Source organism: Citrus clementina, unplaced genomic scaffold (assembly GCF_000493195.1).
Source record: "Citrus clementina cultivar Clemenules unplaced genomic scaffold, Citrus_clementina_v1.0 scaffold_3, whole genome shotgun sequence".
NCBI lineage: Eukaryota > Viridiplantae > Streptophyta > Magnoliopsida > Sapindales > Rutaceae > Citrus > Citrus x clementina.
Window position 1 is genome coordinate 5,267,719 of NW_006262339.1, and position 21,726 is coordinate 5,289,444.

General features: G+C 34.1%; 4 protein-coding genes across 7 annotated transcripts; all 4 read left to right on the forward strand.

The window, feature by feature from the left end:
- The first annotated feature begins 3,981 nt into the window (after positions 1 to 3,981).
- Positions 3,982 to 6,417, forward strand: LOC18049969 (nudix hydrolase 8). Of its 2 annotated transcripts, none has more exons than XM_006440174.2 (9): positions 3,982 to 4,454; positions 4,538 to 4,806; positions 4,885 to 4,950; positions 5,040 to 5,177; positions 5,378 to 5,455; positions 5,544 to 5,594; positions 5,684 to 5,718; positions 5,820 to 5,928; positions 6,020 to 6,417. In XM_006440174.2, exons 1-9 carry the CDS (start codon positions 4,310 to 4,312, stop codon positions 6,224 to 6,226), a joined length of 1,098 nt encoding a protein of 365 aa, XP_006440237.1. In that variant the 5' UTR covers positions 3,982 to 4,309; the 3' UTR covers positions 6,227 to 6,417. The 2 variants fall into 2 exon arrangements, with proteins under 2 accessions (XP_006440237.1, XP_024043086.1); XM_024187318.1 differs by having other exon boundaries at positions 4,658 to 4,806.
- A 1,494-nt stretch (positions 6,418 to 7,911) lies between these two features.
- On the forward strand, positions 7,912 to 12,263 carry LOC18049970 (deSI-like protein At4g17486). Of its 2 annotated transcripts, none has more exons than XM_024189725.1 (5): positions 7,912 to 8,076; positions 8,639 to 8,864; positions 10,373 to 10,660; positions 10,975 to 11,055; positions 11,712 to 11,824. In XM_024189725.1, the coding sequence occupies exons 2-5, from the start codon at positions 8,705 to 8,707 to the stop codon at positions 11,783 to 11,785; spliced, it is 603 nt and encodes a 200-aa protein (XP_024045493.1). In that variant the 5' UTR covers positions 7,912 to 8,076; positions 8,639 to 8,704; the 3' UTR covers positions 11,786 to 11,824. The 2 variants fall into 2 exon arrangements, with proteins under 2 accessions (XP_024045493.1, XP_006440238.1); XM_006440175.2 differs by lacking the exon at positions 11,712 to 11,824 and adding an exon at positions 11,867 to 12,263 and having other exon boundaries at positions 7,917 to 8,076.
- A 498-nt stretch (positions 12,264 to 12,761) lies between these two features.
- LOC18048189 (RING-H2 finger protein ATL22) lies at positions 12,762 to 14,379 on the forward strand. 2 transcript variants are annotated; one of them, XM_024189209.1, is made up of 2 exons: positions 12,762 to 13,658; positions 13,952 to 14,379. In XM_024189209.1, the coding sequence occupies exons 1-2, from the start codon at positions 13,007 to 13,009 to the stop codon at positions 13,963 to 13,965; spliced, it is 666 nt and encodes a 221-aa protein (XP_024044977.1). In that variant the 5' UTR covers positions 12,762 to 13,006; the 3' UTR covers positions 13,966 to 14,379. The 2 variants fall into 2 exon arrangements, with proteins under 2 accessions (XP_024044977.1, XP_006440239.1); XM_006440176.2 differs by having other exon boundaries at positions 13,955 to 14,379.
- Positions 14,380 to 16,984: 2,605 nt separating this feature from the next.
- Positions 16,985 to 21,545, forward strand: LOC18048190 (palmitoyl-protein thioesterase 1). The gene is made up of 12 exons (XM_006440178.2): positions 16,985 to 17,361; positions 18,042 to 18,126; positions 18,448 to 18,499; positions 18,599 to 18,619; positions 18,707 to 18,760; positions 19,267 to 19,317; positions 19,740 to 19,802; positions 20,014 to 20,079; positions 20,270 to 20,308; positions 20,549 to 20,671; positions 20,789 to 20,881; positions 21,022 to 21,545. The coding sequence occupies exons 1-12, from the start codon at positions 17,268 to 17,270 to the stop codon at positions 21,316 to 21,318; spliced, it is 1,038 nt and encodes a 345-aa protein (XP_006440241.1). The 5' UTR covers positions 16,985 to 17,267; the 3' UTR covers positions 21,319 to 21,545.
- Positions 21,546 to 21,726: the final 181 nt, after the last annotated feature.

Consider the following 21,726-nt stretch of genomic DNA (forward strand, 5'->3'; position numbering starts at 1 on the left):
AGCGTGATCATTTGTTGTGCCTTTTTTGCGTTGCATTGTGCCTGTGGAGAAAAATTAAATAATTTTTTGTTGTATCTTGAATTGTAACTTAATACGCACTTCCCTTCTTGAATTACCATTTTTCCTTTCCCTTGATGATTTGGTTAATATTTTATTATGATACCTTAATTTACAAATTCATAATTCTACAACTAACTCTGAACATTCCATTATTTTGTATTCTTATTTGTTAAACTTAAAAAATTAGGTTTTATTTTTTACACTTCTTAAAATACCAAAAATACCTATTTAAAGGAGATAAATCAATTTACTCAAAATATTAATCAAACTATTTAGCACATTCAAAATGAATTAATAACAATTTGGTATATTCAAATTGATTTTTACACCCAGATTTTTAATCTAACAATTGAAAAAAAAAAAAAGTCATTTAGCCAAAAAAAGGGAAAAAAAAGAACAAGAAGAAGTAGACAAAGAAAAAGAAGAAGACTAAAAAAGGAATAAGAAGAAGAAGAAGATCGACTATAGAAAAATACTTTTTTTTAATCAAAAAGTAAAAATATGTTCAAAAGATATTGAAAATATTGATTTTCTCTATATTTAACAAAATATTGTTTAAAAGATTAGAAATAAAATTTTTAGGGTTTATAACAAAAAAATTATATGTTAAATAGTGATGTGCTATACAAGTGTTTGAGAGTAATTATAAATCATTGAGTCACATTTATATCATTAGAACTCTAGCCCATGATGAAAATATGTTGGCATCCCTGACTCCTTAATTAAAGAATAGTTTGACTAATGAGCTTTTGGGATAGTAAGAGAATACTTGCACTCACAATGTATAAGAGAGAGTTCGAGCCTTCACAAAAACATTATGGAGGTTAGTTTCAGTCCTTCCTTAATTATGAAATAATTGAGTGGAGATAGTTTTTTCCCTCACGAAATGTGAGTGGAATTGACATTTTTTAATATTAGAGAAAGTTTAAAAATCTAGTCAGTGCCTCAGAAGAACAATGTATGTTGTACACGAAGTCCTAGTTGTTTCATCTAATTATAAATACTAATTGTAATATATAATTTAATATCATTAATAATCTTATATATCAATATTAAAAAAAAAAACTCGTTTGACTTCTTGTGTGTGATATGTCATGACTAACAATTATGAGTTATGAAAATTATAGAAATATCTTTTTGTACTACGTTTTGTTACATACAGTCACATTATCACAATCAAAACTCCATAGTATATAATAACAGTAATATGATTGTTTTGATAGGAGTTATTTGATTCGACAAATAATGTTTTACATCGGAAAAAAAAAAAAAGTATCTAATCAAGGGCAAAGGCTGAAACTTTGGTTACAAGGGCAAGGGCCGTGTGAATAATGTAAAACAATGAAGCTCGGATTGTCAAAAAATGAAATAATACAAATGTTGAAATGGGTTAAAAAAAAAATAGATTTTTGAATTGAATATTGAGTTAGTGAAGAAAAATATGTTACTATCTATAAGAAAAAAATTATAGTAAAAGTAGAATTTAGGTTTTATGAGGGATTAAACCATGTATTTATTCTAAAAATTAGAATATAATGGACTATATATATATCACGATAATTTAGTGAATTTTAATTAATTTATAAGTATTTTTTAACTTCTAATATAATTTAGGACGTATCATGTACATTTTAAAAGAAAAAGAATTTGAATTTTTACAGGGTTATAATCATAAAATAAGTCGAGCCAATATAGAGAGCCCAGACCAGCTGAGTCCTCCTCACAACTGTTACACAATTTAAAATGTGGATAAGTATAAGAAAAAATAAACACATTGTAACAATATTTTATGATTTTATTAAATGAATATATACATGTATGAGATGCATCAGTTATAAAGAAAGACAATTTCCCCACCCCCCCACCAAAAAAAAAAGTTAAAAGAACATATCTGGATAAACGTTTATTGTTGACGATTGTTTCTTGTATAGGCATCGAATGGGGGTTCTGAGTTATGAATTAGTGATTTGGGGATTGGCTTAATTAGGAGGACCACTTCCTCATTTGGTAGAATAATGTAATAACCATTTTAAATCATCAAATTGATGGATTGATGAAATATCTCTCACCACTTACAAGTTACAATCAAAAGTTGGACTATTTCCATCATTTATATTCCTACAGCATTTAATAGGAATATTTACTAAACATATATGGTTACTTTAAATCCACCAGCATTTTAAAAAATTAAATTTTAACAAACGTTTAACTGATTATATCTACGGTACAGTTAACAACAATTACTTCAAAAGTTACAATATTACTAAACTTTCCCTTACTCAAGAATCAAAGGTTGCATCTTAAAAATATATTAATATATACTATTATTTCCTTATATAATTAACATTTTGTGGTACTTCAATTCCATTGCAGAATAATTAATCAACGATAAAAGTTAATGAGTCCTTTTTTTTTTGGAAAATATATTGAGTCCATGTTAAATTAATTAGACTGATTAATTTTTTTTTTAAAAAAAAGAGTTTAAAATTGCCTAGAACAAAACACATAATTATCTAAAGCATGGAAACACATATTATTTGCTTAAGAATTTTTTTTTTTTTCAATTACTGATACGTACTATAGAATTAAAGTTCTAATGATATTTTACAAAATGTCTAACTTCACCCAAATTTTATTTTAGGGAGGACTTATTAGTCCCCTTTTGGGGGGGCTTACAAATTGTATAATGCTTTGTTAGTTAGGGGCCTTATCCAACATCCATCATGTGGTTTGCACTCCTTGTCTGACGTGTGTTTCACTAATTTTTCAATCACAGAATCAAATCCATTGAATTATTAGGCAGAATAAATATTAAAAATATATTTATATATTATCCATATAAGATAAGAAATATAATTTATATTTATATACGTGACTCCTATGGAATCATCATGTCCAATAAATAAATAATATTAGGCTTTTTAGAATTTCAAAATATTATTTTAATATTTTTATTCCGATCATTATGAATAAAGCGTAGCATTACTTCATCCAAATGAATTACTAATTTTGTTATAATAGAATCTTTAAAAAAAAAAAATTATGATATTATATCTATTGGCCGCAGCAAGATACTATTATGGTCCCAGTGGTGCGCAATCACCCCACTTCGCTGAACCAACCACCAAACCGGCGGCAATTCCCCCGAAGGCCTCGGCAGGTGATCTGAAATCACGTGCTACAAATGCTGTCCACGCAATTTCCAATCAATCAGCTATTCCGCTTTTACCAATCGCGTTATGCAGTACGTGTGCAAACGCGCTCCTGCTAATTCGATTCAAGAAAAATTTGCCATTTATTATTATACACCGCTATCAAATTTTCAAAAGAATTCTCTCTTTTTTTTTTTCTCCTCAAATGGTTATTGTTATAAATAGTATTATACAAAAAAACTCAAAGATTATAAAATTAAGTAAGAAAACAACTCAAAATAAAAAAAAAAAAACTAAATGTGATTATTATAAATTATAAAAATGTTCTAAATAGTATCACACTACTGCGTTACAAACTATCATCTACTGAAATTTTTTTTTTTTTTTACCACGAGTTATTTTGGGAAGGGCTCCAATTGTGGAAGACATCTTTAATTCCGTACCACAACCTAGATTAGAAGTCCCTGCTCGAACCGAGAGGTACAGGTTCGCCCAACAAAGGCGACTTCCCTGCGACTCGAACTGAGGAACAAACCCAGTCAAATCACTTAAGGGGACTCCATTACCAGTGGAGCCAACACTTTATCGGTATCTACTGAAATTTTATTATACATGCACTAATCACTCTACTGAAAATCAATAATAAATATATTTTTTTGAGCACGTGATACTTTTACTTTTATTGTACGTCATAATCGTATAAACAGCAGCCCATTTCACACCACATGTTATGATATTATGCCAGATGCCCACCAACATTAATCTTGATTACGCGGATAATAGCCTAAGCTTAAGCATGGCTCTTATGGGCAGCAATTGTTATTGGTCCTGTCCACTTTCACGTATTTGTTCTGTTCTATTTGAATTATTTTAGTTTTCTCACTTTGTCATGCAAGTTTTAGTTAGCTCCGAAATCCCAATGACGATGTATCTTATGCCTTTTCTTGTATGATGTCTGTTAATTCCAAAATGTCAAGGAATCAAAATCAGAAATTTTTGGACGAGTCCTGTGTACAGTTATCTGGGATACACTTATTATATATTAAGACGTTGATTTCACTGATTAGTAACAAATTTGGCTTACGGTAGTTGAGTTTATGCTACTGTCATTAATGGAGTTGAAATTGCTTGGCTCCAAGTCTGTGTCAGCTTCTTCGATATTTCAAAACGGAGGAACAACATCTTCAAGCTTCAGGCACGGGGTTAGTATCAGATTCTCGCCCCAGCTTTGTTCTTGCAGAGGTAATTGTAATGTTGCAAGCTTGTGTTATTGTTTGAGTCTGTTCTATTCTACTGTATTCTTTTTAATTCATTTTTGTGTTCAGGGGTGTTTCCAAGGGTTTCGGAAAATTCATATTTGTGTAAGATAGGTATTGGTTCAAGTGACCAAAAAAATATTGTGAAAGACGATTATGTGTATCGGATTAATGAAGTAAATGGGGCAGGTTCAAGCATTTTTTCCAGGAACCTGAGAGTGCTTGATTTCTTCGATGATGAATATGATGGTGTTGTGGTTGACCCAAAGAGATTGCCCTCTGATCCCGACGCCTTCGCTTCAATCCTTCGTTTCTCTCTTATTCATTGGAGGAGGATGGTAAATTTATTTAATGAATTGTGATTTTTGCTGTTTAGTTGATGATGTGTACGCACTGTATATGTTGTTACCTTACAGAATAAGAAGGGAATTTGGCTCAAGTTGCCGCTGGAAAATGCAGAGCTTGTTCCAATTGCTGTGAAGGTGATTTCTAGATACTTAAGAAGACTTTCTTTCTGTGTCCAATTCACTTTTTGAGTCACTTTATTTAAGCTGAGTACTTTTGACTACAGGAAGGGTTCAAGTACCACCATGCTGAACCAGAGTATCTGATGTTAACATATTGGATTCCTGATGGGCCTTGCGTGCTTCCTGGTAACGCTACTCATCAAGTTGGAGTTGGGGGATTTGTCATCAACGACAACAATGAGGTATAGCTGCTTGAGTTTCCAATTTTAGGAAAAAGAACACAACGATGATAGGATTGCTTTTGCTGTTTGGGGGCCTAATAGTTATTATGTCTAAAGAGCCATTTTATACCTGAAAATTTATGTATTTGCAATAGAAGTAGAAGGTTATTAGCTATGGATATAGTCTTGATACAAACTTTCTATAATGATCGTCGTGACAGGTTCTAGTTGTACAAGAGAAATACTGCAATCCAGCATTTGCTGGTCTTTGGAAATTGCCAACTGGCTTCATTGATGAGGTACATGTTCGAGTTTGGATCTTCACATCAAGAATGGCTTTCATTTGATAAATTTTGTTTTAACTAGTAACAATTTTTGGTATATCAGTCAGAAGAAATTTTTAAGGGAGCTGTAAGAGAAGTCAAGGAAGAAACTGGTGTAAGAAATTTGCACTTGTTATGTTGTTCCTAAGCTTACCTACCAATGGCATTGATTTTAAAAAAATGTGCATTTGTTTTATTTCTCAGGTTGATACGGAGTTTGTTGAAGTTATAGCATTCAGGTAATGACCCTAAAATACTTTTTATACTCCCAAATTATGCAACAAAATGCTTTCAAGGCTCTTGTATCTGATGTACTGTATATCTGGAATTTCAATTTCAGGCATGCTCATAATGTTGCTTTCCAAAAGTCAGATTTGTTCTTTATCTGCATGCTAAAGCCCCTATCAACTGAAATCAAGGTTGATGATCTTGAAATTAAGGGGGCCAAGGTAATACATAGAATCTGATCTAATCATTTTCTCATAACTTCATCAGAAGAATTTTTAATTTTTTTTAACTTACTAATTGCTGATGGTGTAGTGGATGCCCTTCATGGAGTTTGTAAAGCAACCACTAATCCAAGGAGACTGTATGTTCAAGAAAGTAATAGATATATGCATTGCCCGGCTGAGGAAACGCTACTGCGGATTGTATCCTCATCAACTGGTCTCAGCATTTGATGGTCAGACATCTTCTCTGTATTACAATGACTCTGACACACAAGACACCAACTGTATAGGCAATTGAACTTGAAGCCATTCAATTCAAGCAACTAGAATTAATGCCCGCATTGTCTTATATGCCTGATTTCTCTCACGCTCATCAGTTAATGCCGCCATTTTTCTGCAGAATGGCTTTGATATGTAACTTGTAATTGCAAACAACTTTGCTATGTGAATATATTGTCTAATTAATGTACAGAATCTGGGTTATGTACCTTCCATTTGTGCCACCGCATTCTGCTTGTCGTGTATTCACATATTTTTCAGAGCCCAGGGACATAACTTTGGCTGGCTCAGCGTCTTTTTTTTAAGGGTCCGGCTATTTTGGAACTGCTTTAAGGTAAAATACCCTTTTATAACCACACGATTAAAATTATAATGAGTTTTTTATTATTTATCACTTTACGTGTGTGGCTGTGATTCGTGCTCAACCTTAAATCAGCTCCAATACAGCCATAGCCTTTTGTTAATTACGCCATTGGTGAGAGCCCACAGACAGACCAAGGACAAACACCGTGCGAGAAATGTTCCTGCAAAAATTGGCGGGCTACGTGTTCACAAATGTAGTTATTTAGCGTGGGTCACACGTTTCATTACGTTCCTCCAAAAATTGTGGTCCTGGTGGTCCAGTCACGGTGGCCCTTTGCTTTCTCTTCTAATATTATTAAAAGTGGTCATATTTTCCATCTCCAAAACAAGCTAATTCAATGGGTATTATATTTGTTGTCTGAGAAAAAATCAAGGTCCTCATGGAGGTCCCAAAACTTTGAAGGTAGATATTTATCTTTTATCAGTAAATTTAGAATATTAATAAATTAAGAGTGACTTTTTGTTTTCCCCTTTTTGTAGTTTTGTCATGGAATGATCATACATAGCAGAAAGGGTAGGTTATTCAACAGTTGGCTTGACTTGAAAGAGATCATTCAAATATCAATTGATCCTGTCTGATTAAGTTTTGGCCCAATGAAGGGACACAAAAATTGAAAAATATTTATATATTATCTGCCGGGGATAGGTAATTTAGTAAATAGATATTAATAAGTGGACATTACATCCACCATGAGCCAGATTTTCTGCTTTCAGATTCTCACATAATTCTGAGTGTCAGCCATATGTAGCTCGGAACATGATTGTCAGGTTTATTATATTCCCTCCCACTAATCTAATAACTGCCAAATTGCCAATAATTGTGACCAAGACTTGGTGCTTTCACCCAAAAAAAAGAAATTAAATGTTTAATCATTCTCTATAGTCTCCGAAACGTTCTGATGAAATGTTGCTTTCTCAATTCTGTTCATGATGTTTATTTTATCCCACAAATTGAGAGCTGTAATCAAGGAAAAATGAAGTCGTCGAAAGTTGAGCACCGGCCGCCGCATGCCAAATGGACTGCAAAAAGTGCCTTTTAGAATGTGCATTTTAAAATCATTTCTGGCGAATTGTTAATTTCTTGATTATGGGTATTCTATGCAACAGGAATTATGGTAACTGACTAACTGCACAAATTAACCATTTGTTTAATTAATCAATAAATAACCCACGGGTCTAAAGTGGAAATGATGGGTGTAGTACCGCAGCAGTAGACTAGAAGTAAAGCAGTAACAAAAAATTTTCGACTGATAAAACATTATAAAAATAAGAGGAGGACCCAAAAAAAAGAAAAAAAAAAAAAAAGCTATCAAAAAGGCTTATTTTTACCATTATTATTAATTTCATACGGTAACGTTACATAAAAAAGGCGACCAAATAATTTTTCCCCTCTCTCTTCTCTCGCTTTCTAAAACCATCAGAACTCAGAAGCTTAAGCACTATCCTCGCTCTCTCTCTCTCTCTCTCTCTCTCTCTTTCTCCGATCACAGCTCAATTTGATCTCTCGTAAGCTCTCTTTTTATCGTATACACGACTAAATTTGCGAAAAAAATTATTAGCAGGTCGGCGCACACGCCTGCACAGATGATTATTGTTAATCTTGTTTTATATGTTTTAATCCATTATGATTGTGTTGTGTTTCTTGGTTGTTTCTCTGTTTGGTTCCTGAGAAAACTTCGGGGGGACATTATGTTTTGAGTCCATTTGAACGCAAATCATAGACCACTTGTCTCAAAATGTTCTCTTCTTTGTATTTTGTTTAGTTTCCTCAACAGCATAGCGGTTCAGTTTCAGTTTATAGTAATTACTCTTGTTGAACTAATGTGAATTATTTTATGATTTTTTTAAAATTTAATTAGATGTCCAATGAGAATTTCGATTCTTTCATAGACACACATTGAAACCCATAATTCAATTTTTTTTCTTTCCCTTTCCCCTGTTAAGTTTTCTTGTGCAGTGGGATTTCGCATGTACAAGTTCTAGAGTCTAGACTGAATTCCTGCTGTTATGATAACGTAGAATTCATCATTGATTTCACTTCGTTTCTCTTTTGTTGTTGCAATCGTAGTTTGATGTATGATGATGAGCTGCTGATTTAGAATTAAACCATTTGGGGGAGTGGTTTCTGAATACAATGCGGTTCTTCTCATCAAGCTCAAGCTTTAGTCTGACAAAGGAGCAGAATAGCAGAGGGAGCAATCATGCATTGTTGTATCTCAATGTCTATGATCTTACACCACTGAACAACTACCTTTACTGGTTTGGGCTCGGGATATTCCATTCGGGTATCGAAGGTACAAAAGTTTTATGCTTTTAGCATTGTGCAGTAGCAATTTCTTTTTGGTACATATTTGAAAAATGCAGTTTCTTCATTCACAGTAGCAGTTTTGGCTTATAAGTTGTGGATAAGTTTGGATTTTTTTTTTAAAAAAAAATTTGGTTGAATTGCATGATTCAAGGAATTTCTATAAATTAGGTTATCAAAGTATCGTCGATGAGTTTGAGAACATAATCTATGATTTTCAAAGGCATGTTGCTACAAATTCTCAAGTTTTGGATTCTTTAGTAAGATGATTAAGATGAGCTCATGGTTGTTGTTATGATTTTTGTTGGAATAGGAGTTTATGATGATTGCAATGGAATAGAGAAGTGTGTTTGGAATGAAGACAACCCAAGTAGATTGTCCATTTGGTTTAAGAGCTGACACTAAGCACATGGTTGGAAAAAAAAATAAAAAAATCAAAGTACAAGAATGGACATACATAAATTATCAAATTCATTAGTCTGTAGGGGCTTACCATGCATAGGATCTATTAATTACAAGAAGAATTTGCTCCCCATGATGGTATTATGGATTACTAGTGTTCTACCTTTCTAAATATGTGTAAGAGAGGGAAATAAATGATACTCGGAAAGTCTGGATGTTAAGAAGGGAAAGGTTTCATAGAGGAGGCTGACTGAGAACTATTCAGTATTGGATTTGTGGCCTAATGTTGTATTTGTGGTCGTGCATGGTAGAAGTAGAATACAACAATATGATCAATTCTTGTTTTTATTCCCTGGAGTCAAAAAAACCCATCACTTACGCAATTCTATTGAAGCTGAGCTACGTGATATCTAGTTTAGCCTCCTTTTTCATTTCAAAATTTTGTTTTGATTGCATTGTTTTACGTTTTCACTTTTATTCCATTCAGGGCTTTTGGTAAAGAGCAGAAATCTTTTAACCGTTTTTATTTCATCTTCCTGGTGCATGATCACTTGTTACTGTCATTATTCAAGGGAAAAACTTACCGAGGACGGTGAGGGGTCCAAGTTTATTTTTCCCTGCAAAAGTTTCCTCTCCTCTTCAGTTTAAGGGCCATTTGAGGTGTCAAATATTAGTGAGGGCTATGTTTCTTATCACAAAAGGAAATTATGACAAGGGGCCATCTTCAATGATTTGTTAGCCATTGAGTATATCCTGGAGGAGTCCAGGTCTAGATAGTTGTCCTACCCTGACCTTTTCAAAATCCAATTGAGAAACTTCAATCACTAGGTTCTGTATATGTTAAAACCATATTGGTAGTCTGAAGGTGTTTCAAATTGATATTGAATTCAGATATAATGTAAACAAAATAGGATAAAATATATGCTAATTTTGCGTCTCTCTTCTAATCATTATAGACGAGAGTCTGCAGATGCTATCTTAACTACTAGGTTGGGTTAATCTACACCGCATGCTGTTGTATGCTAATTTTTCTCCGTTTTCGTAATGTAATACTTATGATAAATTTAATACATTATATATTGGTTTTTTGATCAGCTCATGGTTTGGAATATGGCTTTGGTGCTCATGAGTACCGTACCAGTGGAGTTTTTGAAGTTGAACCGAAAAGTTGTCCTGGCTTCATCTTCAGACGGTCAGTGTTGCTGGGTACCACCAACCTGTCTCGTGCAGAATTTCGCTCCTTCATGGAACACCTTTCTGGAAAATATCATGGGGACACTTATCATTTGATTGCCAAGAATTGTAACCATTTTACAGAAGAAGTCTGTATGCAGCTAACTGGAAAGTGTATTCCAGGATGGGTTAATCGGATGGCTCGATTAGGTAAGAAAAAGTTCTCTCCCTGTGTATTCATGCTACCTGAGAAGCAGCCTTGGAGTTCACAAGGTAGTTCATAGGCCTGATAACATATTTTAAGATATGTAGTGTAACCTAGTTCTATGTTCAATAAAATGTCAAAAAGTATCTCTGATCTAATTGAGGGCACATTCTATGGACAAGTATTCTCATCATCATTTGGGTATTTGGAACAGTGTTGGTAGTACTGTGGCTAATTTTATGTCCCTTTGCATATTTGTAAGTTTCGGCTTGCATGTGATTGGATTCTCCTCATCTCACCCAAGAGTTGTTTAAATCAGGTTCATTCTGCAATTGTCTGCTGCCAGAGAGTATTCAGATCACAGCAGTTGCACATCTTCCTGATCGTCCCACATATTCTGGTACGTTTATTCTGATAACAATGTTTCTGAGGCTCAACGCTTTTAGTTTTTTAGGTCGATTTCTCAATTGTCTTTTTTCATAAAAGCCCAATTTCCTAGAAGGTAAAGCATCTTAGCCTAAATTACAGTGTACTTTTTGTTACGACACTGAAGGGAAAAATTAACTGCTCTCCACCCCAATCCCCTAAAAAAGAGAGGGGAAAGGATGGTGTGGTGTGGAAAAAGAGGGGGGGGAGACTTAATAGTAATCTTCGAGCTTAATCTTAACATTGGACCTTACCTATATGCCTAAGCTTTTGGGTATAGCGGTTCCAGTTATTATGATGGGAATTTTGTTCAATTTCTTTGTCGAATTTGCTGTGAGACTGATACAATTTTTAAGCACAATGATTTAACGACCTTACTTGTTTTGGGTAGTCGACACTTCTTGAACTTTCTGGTTGTTAATGATTTTGGTGGCTAGTGACATTTGCTGCAAGGACCATAGATTTGTTAGGATTTGTGTTTTACATCATTCTCTGGGTCCTTAGAATGATGAATCTTTCTGCATGGGCTGTGAAATTGATTGTGTGTATAAGTGCATTACTGTGGGATCTGCTCTATAGTTTAATCCAGGATGATGACCATAAAACTTGATTTATCTTTTGGCAAAGTAGTACCTAGAGATCTGGGTCTATCCGCGCTATATCCTTGGCTGGAGAGATCCGATTCATGTGTTAATTATAAGTGAGCAGCCTCAAAAGACTTGTTTTAAAGAATATATTATGTACTTTTCATGTTTTAACTAATTTCAATTGTACTTGCAATGCAGATGATGATATATTGGAATCTCCCACATCTTCTATAACAGCAGAGAGTGAAGAAGAAGAGGCGGCAGTTCATCATCTGCTGACTGCACCAAATAGTGATGGTTCTTTTCTAAAAGAAAAACCAGTGAGGCGAACAAAGGAAGCAATGTGATTCTTTTTCTTCCCATATATTCCCTTTTATGGCTTGGATCTTCCTGTTGTTGTTTGTAATTGTATCATAGAAATCTCACCTGTGTCAATGGACCTGTTGTCTCACTTTAATTTGAGCTCACCCGTACTTCTTTCCTAGAACTGTAGTTATCTTGCCAATACTTTTTCACTGCGCCTGTGTTTCTCCTTATGTATCATTATGTTTAGCATTCAGCCTAGAAATATCATCAATCAGCAGAGATTTGCATATCTCACTGTGTAACCCTTTTTATGCCATGGGTTCTGCTAAAGATTCAAATCCAATAGGAATATGTTTTTTCATATGCTGTAAATCATTACTATTTCCGCTTCTATTAGGATTAGCTTCCGCTGGGAAATTTCCTGTTAGCCTAGGAGCAGATGTGAAAGACTTGTAAGTTTTTAATTCATTTAAAGAGACAGCAATACAGTTGGCGTTGGGGATTGAAAGACTCGTGGAAATCATGAGCCCCACATATGAATCATTTGAAAGGGAAAAAACAGAGACAGCCAAGCAGGAGATGACAATAGGTTGGCTTGGTTTCTCACAGAAATTTAAAAAGATAAACAAGACGGGGAAATTTCAAATACATTACACCCACGAAATGACATGTCAATGGTGTTGTTTGGTTTGAGTCCCAATCAAAACCTCTGTAAGACTGTAACTACGACTAACTGAATTTTAAAGCCCAAAAAATTATATCTTGAATACCAAAGTTTGCCGTAACTTGTAAGGCACCCATTTCCTTCAAGTCAAGTCGAGATTTCCACGTGGTCTTCTCCAGCAAAAGGGCAAAGAGTAAAGCGAAAAAGAGAAAAAAGAAGAAGAAGAAGAAGAAGAAGAGAATCCACCGTTTACTTGAAGGCGGCTCCATCTTCTTGCATTAACATTGACCGAGGAAAACTCAAGCCAACCACTAACACTGAACCAGTAACTTAACCAAGCATCATTAGCTCTGCCTGCGATTTCAGTGATGGCTGCTCTTCTCTTCTTCATTCTATTTGCAACTTCCATACATGTCAAAACACATGCTTCATCAGAGAATTGCCCAACAGTAAGATGCGGCCACAACACACCCGATATCCACTTTCCTTTCTGGGTAAAAGGCCAGCAATCCCAACGCTGTGGTTCCGCTGGTTTTGAGCTTGTTTGCAAAGAAAACACTACCATGATACACCTTCCATCTTATGGCAATTTGATCGTAAAATCAATCTCTTATAAAACCAAAAAGCTGGATCTTATTGACCCCGGGAACTGTGTCCATGGAGTCTTTCTTAATCTCAATCTCTCTCTTTCGCGCTTCCGCTACTACTATGTTGTGAAGAACTACACGTTCCTCAATTGTTCAGCTAGGCTTCCTCCTTCTTTTGCTGAAGTGCCGTGCTTGAGTGGCTCCAGGCATCACATTTATACCGTGAAATATTCATCGGCTGTGCCGGTGCCGTCTTCTTGTAGGGCAGTGAAAACATTGGCAATTCCATTTGCGTACAGTCCTTACATCTCTGACAATAGTTTTGGACTTGGATTGACTTGGGACTCGGCTCGATGTGAAGAATGCGAAGCCAAAGGAGGCAAGACAAGCTTCCTGCCTGAGGCACAATTTCTCAACATAGCACAGGATGGAGGTAAAATTCTCATCATTGCATTTTCTAACACATAAATTTTCGTTGGAAATCCTCGTTTCTTACTTTGCTACTGCTGTAATATCTGTCATATGAAGTGATAGTTAATAATAATAATAATAATAATAATCCTAATAATAATAATAATAAAATAATCTTTGATTATGGTTAGTACTGTAACAACACCTCAGGTGCCAGTATACGGTAAACGATCAAGAAGAAAACAGTGATCCTCAATTGTTGGGCTAATAGACAAGCATATAATAATAATAATAATATTTTTTTTTTTCCTTAAGCAGGTTTGCTGTGAGGGCAAGGCATTGAAAAAATTTGTGATAATCAGAAATCCAATGACTGATGCTAAAGATCCTGGTGAAAGCTGAGAGGAAAAGTCAATGAAAATTTTAATGGCTTCTTTTTTTCACATCATTTCTTATGGCGCCATCTTTTCAGCTTTGTTCGACGTTTTGGCCTATATATACTAGTGAGTGTCTAGTGCAGAATTTTGTTTGTAGCAAAATTGTGCCGCGTTTTCTAGGAAATGCATGGTAGAAATTAAAATGTATTTTTAATCTTGCTTCTCTGTATGATTGTAAATGGCATATTTCAAATCCATATCTAAGATAATGACAAATATTTTATATATACCGGCAAAAGCTGTATTGCTGCTTGCTGGTGAAACTTAAGCCCCGTTCGGGGGACTGCTACGGCGTTTGGTAATCATCACAGCTAGGCCATGTCACCTATATACTTTTTATTTTTTATTTTAAACAAAATTTTATATATATTAAGTTTTACTTAATAGGAATTACCAGTAAGCTTTTCCCCGTCTTGTTAAAAGAAAATTTAATATATCTATTTTAACTCCATCATTGAACAAGGAAAAAAAAAAAAAGAGAAAAAGCAAGCAACAAAATCTAGTAAAGACTAATAATAATTTTATTGGCTAAATGACAAACTCTTCTTTGCCCATGAAATTTAAGAGTGGCAATATTCATTATCAGCAACAAAAAAGTTACATAAATTTACATTTTAGAGGAGCCAACAAAAATAGAAACTAATCAAATGAATACACCTAACTTTAATGAATCATTTTCTTTTTTGGAATAAAAGGCCTTTCACTGATGATGAGGTTCGATTAAAAATGCTATAATTTTATCTCAAAGATGAGAACAAAAGAGAACGAACTTAACAACATAGTATTTGATTGTTAACTGAGTTTTTAAATACCAAATCACTAGGATTTTTATTGGGTTAAAAGCAGTTGGAAAAAATTATATTTATGCATAAAGGAAAAAAAAAAAAAAGGAGGAAAGGTCTTGGTTGATCATATGTGTATGTATAAATAAAAAATTATTTTAGAGTAATGTTCTTTTTCTATTCATTGCTTGATCATATGTACATCCCAAACAATCGTTATAATTTGCATGCATGCATACATGGCGAGAAATGAATGGTTAAGGAACAACAATGGTCCCAAAGCAACAAATATCTTTTCAGGAAAAGAGATCTCTCAGTGTGTGGTTTAATAAAAGAACAAAAAGGATATTAAAAAAAAAAAGAAATATGTGAAGATAGAATAATAATTATTAAATGAGATTTCCTTAAAAAAAGAAAGAAAGAAAGAAAGAAAGAAAGAAAGAAAGAAGAAAAAAGGAGAAGGCTGCGGCCCCCCGGGGGGTGCGGCTTGGTGATTGGTGAATGTGGGGGAGTGTTTACATCTTTTCTTTCTTTTTTTTTTTAATTTTTATTTTATTTAGAGAAGAATTAAACCACTTCTCTGTCCAATGAGAGAAGGATCAACTTCCTTAACCAAAGAGAGAACTACCGACACCCCTCTCAACTCGTCGTAAACCCCTCTTCTAAATATGGGTTCAGCTATGGTACCAACCATACCACACTGGATCTATCTATTAGATTCAAATATAATGACAACTGTAGATTGAATTTAATAATTGGATCCAATTTTAATATAGTACCATTGTGGTACCATAATTTTTCTCTCTAAATATACTCTATTAAAGAAAAATTTATAAATTAATCACAATACTTTTAATAACGCCCATTTTAATTCCAAAGGTTGCCCCTGTAATCTGAACAGCATCTATTTTATTTCAGATTTTTTTTCACCAGTCAATTCATTGATTTGAATCTTTAATGTGACTAATAAGAATCACTTTCAGTTTTAAATTCCTGAAACTTCCTCTGCTTTTTAAATTTCCATTTTCTTTCTAAATTTTATCATTATATTATGCATAACTTGCAACATAAACACTTATTTTATAATAACTTTTTTTTTTTGAGAAGACTTATTTTATAATAACTTACAACATAGAAATTCGGTCATATATATTAATTATAGATAAATTTCTTTCTGTAATTTATAGGTGCCTCGAATTTACATAATTATAGAAAGAGAATTGGATTGATCGATAAATATGATGATCATGACACAGTGTGATTTTTTCCCCCCTCTTAGAAGACATAGTGTATGGTTTATTTGTACGCAATAATTGGCGTGTAGGTGTCCTTGTACAGAATATTACTCAACTCTTTCTTCTAGTAAACATAAATCATTTGTGTTGGAGATATATGTAGTGTTTTTCAGATGATTGGAGCATTTGTTAATAGTATTGTTTGGGGTCCTTTCAAAGTGTTTATGTAGTACTTACTTGTCTTGATGACATCGACATTGTTTTTTTCTTAAATAAGTGAGGAATCACTTCTTCAAATTTCCTTCATATTCTTTTGTGAGAGTATATATGTGATCATTTATTACTGTAATCCAAATCTTTCTTGAAAAATCAATATGGTATTTGATGATCATGTAAGATACATGATTCTTCTATAGCCGTTGGATGAAAATTCAACGATTGTAGAAATAATATGATTTTATTATCTTATATTTTTACAACCGTTGAATTTTCATCAAATGGTTGTGAAAAAATTATGTATCTTACGTGATTATGTAAGATAACAATCTCTTTAATTTTAAATTTTCTTGAGAATTGTACCACGGGAGCAACGATAACAATTTCTTTTGAAAACTAATATGATTTTTTTTTAATAAGGTGATTCTTAACCAATCTAATTATTTTCTCGGCGTTATCATGTATTAAAACGGATTCCTCTAGTCTTTTGGATTTGTGAATTAAAAACCTTAGTTAAGAATAGAAATTTCATGTCCATCCAGTCAAGTCAATATATCAAGCATAACAAAGAAGGGTAGAGAAGAGTAATTTAGCAAAATAATATTAACTGATGTGTCAATACCAGACGTCAAAGGCACATGGACGTGAGCACAGAGAAGCAAAAACACCCCCGCGCCACGACAGTGATGTTGGATTGGCGACTTCGATGAGCAATCAGCAAGAAGACAGATGACAATTAAATGCAAGAAGGGATGGTGACTCATCCAACTCCTCCCTCCGTATTTTAAGCTTTTTCTTCACCAATCGCAAGCCTCCATTTCTTTCTCTTGCATTCACATTCGCACACACTTTCCTTCAAAAGTTGTGGGAATTATTATTATTATTGCCGTTGATATCATTAGCCCCAGGAGGGAAAAAAATAAAATAAAAAAAGGAACCTTTTGATCGCATCAGCATTTTCATGGCTTTTCGCTCAGTACCCATTTCTTTCATTACCGTCTTGCTCTTGTTTTTCTTTCCAGTTTCTCGTTCGATTCCCTTCATAGTACTCCATGGTAATTTTTTCTCTAATTTTTTTTTTTTGGAAAGATTGAATTTCGTTGGATGAATCTGTTTCTATTTCCATATCTCATTTGTTTTGTTTAACTCTACCGGCGTTGCAATTTGTTCTTGATAAACATTTTATTTTTATTTATAACAGTCGGTGCAGAATGCTTTCAAAGTAATGGTTTTTGTGAGTGATGCTAAAGCTAAACCTTTTGTTGTGGATTAATTAGGCTTAACAGTGAAATAGTGAAACTTAAAGTTTGTGTTGATTGGTTTATTAAGGTCCAATTTTATTATTATTGCTGATATATCACATGATTAGGTGAAGGTGTTTTTTTTTTACCTTTTTTCCCCCAGATCCTTGTATTGCAAACTATTACGTGGTGCTTTAAGTTTGTCTTGGAAAGAACGAAAAAGATTGCAGAGTGCATTGATTGGTTTGCTGAATTTGAACTGGTTAAAAATGATGCCTGTGTGAAAATTAAAGGAGACTGTGGTTTTTCTATACTTGTTTATAAGGTAGGTGACAAAATGATCAATTAGTCTCATAAATCTCCCTACCATATCGGGGCATTTATTTGATGGGTTTGATTTATGAACTAACTGATTTGCTATTAACTTGATTTATTTCACGAAAAGAACTAATTTGAGGGTCTCTTGCTTTTGGTATAATGTTTAATTATGGCAGGTATTGGAGACCAGTGTTCCAATCAAGGAGTGAAACAGTTCACCGAAAATCTTAGCAGTTTTTCAGGTTCTAAAGGATATTGCATGTATGTTTCTATTCTCTCTCATTTTAGCTTGTTTCTTTAATTAATCTAACCTAATCATGTTTATTAGAGTTGATTCATACTGATTGTGCATTTGAGCATATCAAAACATCTCTTTGGAGTGCTCGAATAATCAAATACAAACCATTGCTTAAATTTTTCTTGTAATTTTCTTTAAATTAGTCAGATCTAAGTTGAGTCAAGACTGAATCAGTTGTAGTCAATTGTTTGTTCTTCGATTTGACCGCTATGAGAGTAGTTGTATAAATGGTTACCTCTTGTCGATATGTGCATTATTGCTTCACTTCATTCTCAATACTGCAGAGAAGTTGGGGATGGGACATGGGATTCCTGGTTTAAGCCTCTGGAGGAACAGGTAAAATCATGATAAATGCTGCTATGCTTGTCATTTTGGAATGTACTATTTCTACTATCTGATTGTGATTGGATTCTGATCTGTGCTCCATAATTACAGACAGAAATTGTTTGTGAAAAGGTAATGAAGTTTTCTCAGCACCTCTTGTTACTTTGCTGGCCTGCTTTAGTGGTTCTATCCGCCATTGACAAGCAATATAACCCTTAGGTGAAGAAAATGAAAGAACTGAGTGAAGGTTACAACATAGTTGGTCTCTCCCAGGTAATTTACCAGGATTGTGGCTGTTCAATTTATCGCATACTTTTAATGCATCATAATCATCAAACATGATCCGCTCATTTTATATCTCTCAGCAACTTAGAGGTTGTTTATCTGGTGGCATCAAAATTATATAAATATCAAAAGGGAGTCAACCGGGTTTTGATCCTTTCTTGTGTTATAAATTGCTGTGTTGTATAGTTTTAGTTTGTAAGGAAATTAGGATCATTTGATCTTGTCTGATAATAAATTAAGAAATAAATAATTAAATTATTGATAATGAAGAACAATGCCCCTCATCCGTACTATTATTTTTCTATTGCTTTTTCATGTCTCTATACACACCTAGTTTTCTTTCTCTTAAATTATTGATAATGAAGAACAATGCCCCTCATCCATACTATTATTTTTCTATTGTTTTTTCCTGTCTCTATACACACCTAGTTTTCTTTCTCTTAATCTAGATACGGCTGCAGCTTTTCTTTAATGTTTTCATTTCCTTGTAACAGGGTAACTTAATAGGTCGAGGTGTTGTAGAGTTCTGCGAAGGTGGACCTCCGGTAAGAGCCAGTTTTAATTCAAGTTTGTTCTACAGATTTTATTAATATCTAGGACTCTCTTATCTGCTTTTGGGTTTCCTATAACTTGAATTTTGTATAGATTGATATTTCTTGGCTACTCAAATAGATAAATCCTTTTTACCATAACTGTTGCCTCTGTTTTGTTAATGGAATAATTTAATTGGGCTTTTAACTTTCAAGCTACTTCACTCTCCTCAAAGTTCCTTTGCTTTTTCAAATTTAAGTTTTTCACTCATCACTGCATTGTACCGCGATGCATAAGCATCAAAAAGTACCTACGTATCAGTGTTAGTTATATTACTGTTTAATCCATAACTGATCATAACATTCTTGCAATTTTTTATTCTTTACTTATGCAGATAGAACAAAAATTATGATTCTGCCATTTATTGATTGTATAGGTTAAGAACTTTGTTTCCTTGGGAGGGCCTCATGCTGGTACTGCTTCTGTGCCCCTTTGTGGTGTAAGTAATACCTTGACTTTCTCTTCAATTCACTGAAATGATTTATATTTTGAATGGAAATGAGATATAACTTATTATATATTAGAGGTGTAAAATCTTGGTAAGACTAAATTTGATTGGAAGAAATGGTGCACTTCATTGGAACAGTCATGTACAAAATTTTCTTGTCTTATATTGAGCACCAATTGATATTACGCATATGCTTCTGCAGTCTGGTATCTTTTGCATAATTGCAAACAACCTAATCAAGGCAGAGGTCTACAGTGACTATGTCCAAGTATGCATCTTGATTCTGAGCTCCTTTCAACCCAACATCACCAGTGTATCTATTGTTTAGAAACATTTTGAATTTGTCACCCTATTAGGGTAACTATGATCTTATAACTAATTTATTGGCAATCTTCATTCCTTTTCCAATGTCTCTCTGAAGGCTTTACAATGTTTTTCTTTGATATGTGGAATTGCAGGATCATTTGGCTCCCAGTGGATATCTTAAATTTCCAAATGTAAGTAAATATCTTGATAAACTGGATAATGTGGCTGTAATGCTTATCTTTTTCACTCGATGCATTCTGTATAGTCATGAAATGAAACAGGAGAGGAAAGTTATCTCTATCCTAATGATTTCCAATTTCTGATATTTCCACATGTAGCTGTTGACTTGTATTGTGGCTATTTGGAATATTATTTAGTTTTGGTTAGAATATTCTATCTTCTAAAGTTCAGAATCTACTCTTACTTTCTAGGACATCCCCAAGTATTTGGAAAAATGTAAGTTCCTTCCAAAGCTTAACAACGAACTCCCTGATAAGAGGAACTCCACTTACAAGGAACGCTTCAGCTGCTTGCAAAACTTAGTGCTTATAATGGTGATTCAGAATATAGCCTTGTATCCCCTTCATTGAAAAAATTCAACTTCTGGACAATTCTAATCTATTCAACTTGTGCTTATCCCTTACTCCTTGACATCTTTCTGCTTTCAACAGTTCAAGGATGACAAGGTTTTGATACCCAAGGAAACAGCCTGGTTCGGATATTATCCAGATGGGGCCTTCAGTCCAGTTCTGCCTCCACAAAAGGTGAGTGATAATGCTTTCCCATACCATATGAGAGACTCAGTATTCAACACAATTCTCGACTTGCTTCATAAAACTTCTTGTTTAGTTGTGAAGTATGAGGAGGGTCTTAGTTATCCTTTTATGTTAATTCTCTGCGGCAGACAAAGCTTTATACTGAAGACTGGATCGGCCTTAAAACCTTAGATGATGCTGGAAGGGTTCACTTCATCAGTGTGGCAGGAGGTCATCTGAAAATCTCCAAAGCTGATATGAAGAAGCATATTATTCCTTATTTGAAGGATCAGGCATCGGTCAGAGTGATAGAAAGCAGGAAGACAAAAGGACCGAACGAGGAAGAGGGGTCCACTGAACTGGTGTTCGATGGATCATCATCCTATGTATGGCCATCTTCCGTGAAGAGCTTTTTCGTCGAACTACTAGAAGTCTCAAGAGGATAAGCCCATTAATTTAGATTGATATGACCATTTCTAAAGTATATTACTATGAAAAACACTACTTCCACTCATTGATGGGGATCATCTCCACGCATGGCTAGTTTCATTGATGATCCAAGATGGCCTACCATCTAGCACTCCTTGGTGTGTAAAACTCGTCTTAAGACGTTAGTTAATTGTAATTTGGGTTGCATCCAATGCGAAAAGTTCTATATGTATCTCATTTAAACTCATTCCTTCCAACTTCTGATCCTGATCCATCTGTTTTCACATGGAGACGGGTTGAGTGCCAGCTTAAGATTAGCATGTAAAAATAATCAGAAAATTGGTTGTGTGCGCTGCGTTAAACATATTGGCAGCCTGCGACCACATTTGGGTTCAGGACAGAACTACAGCAATCTATCCTATTTG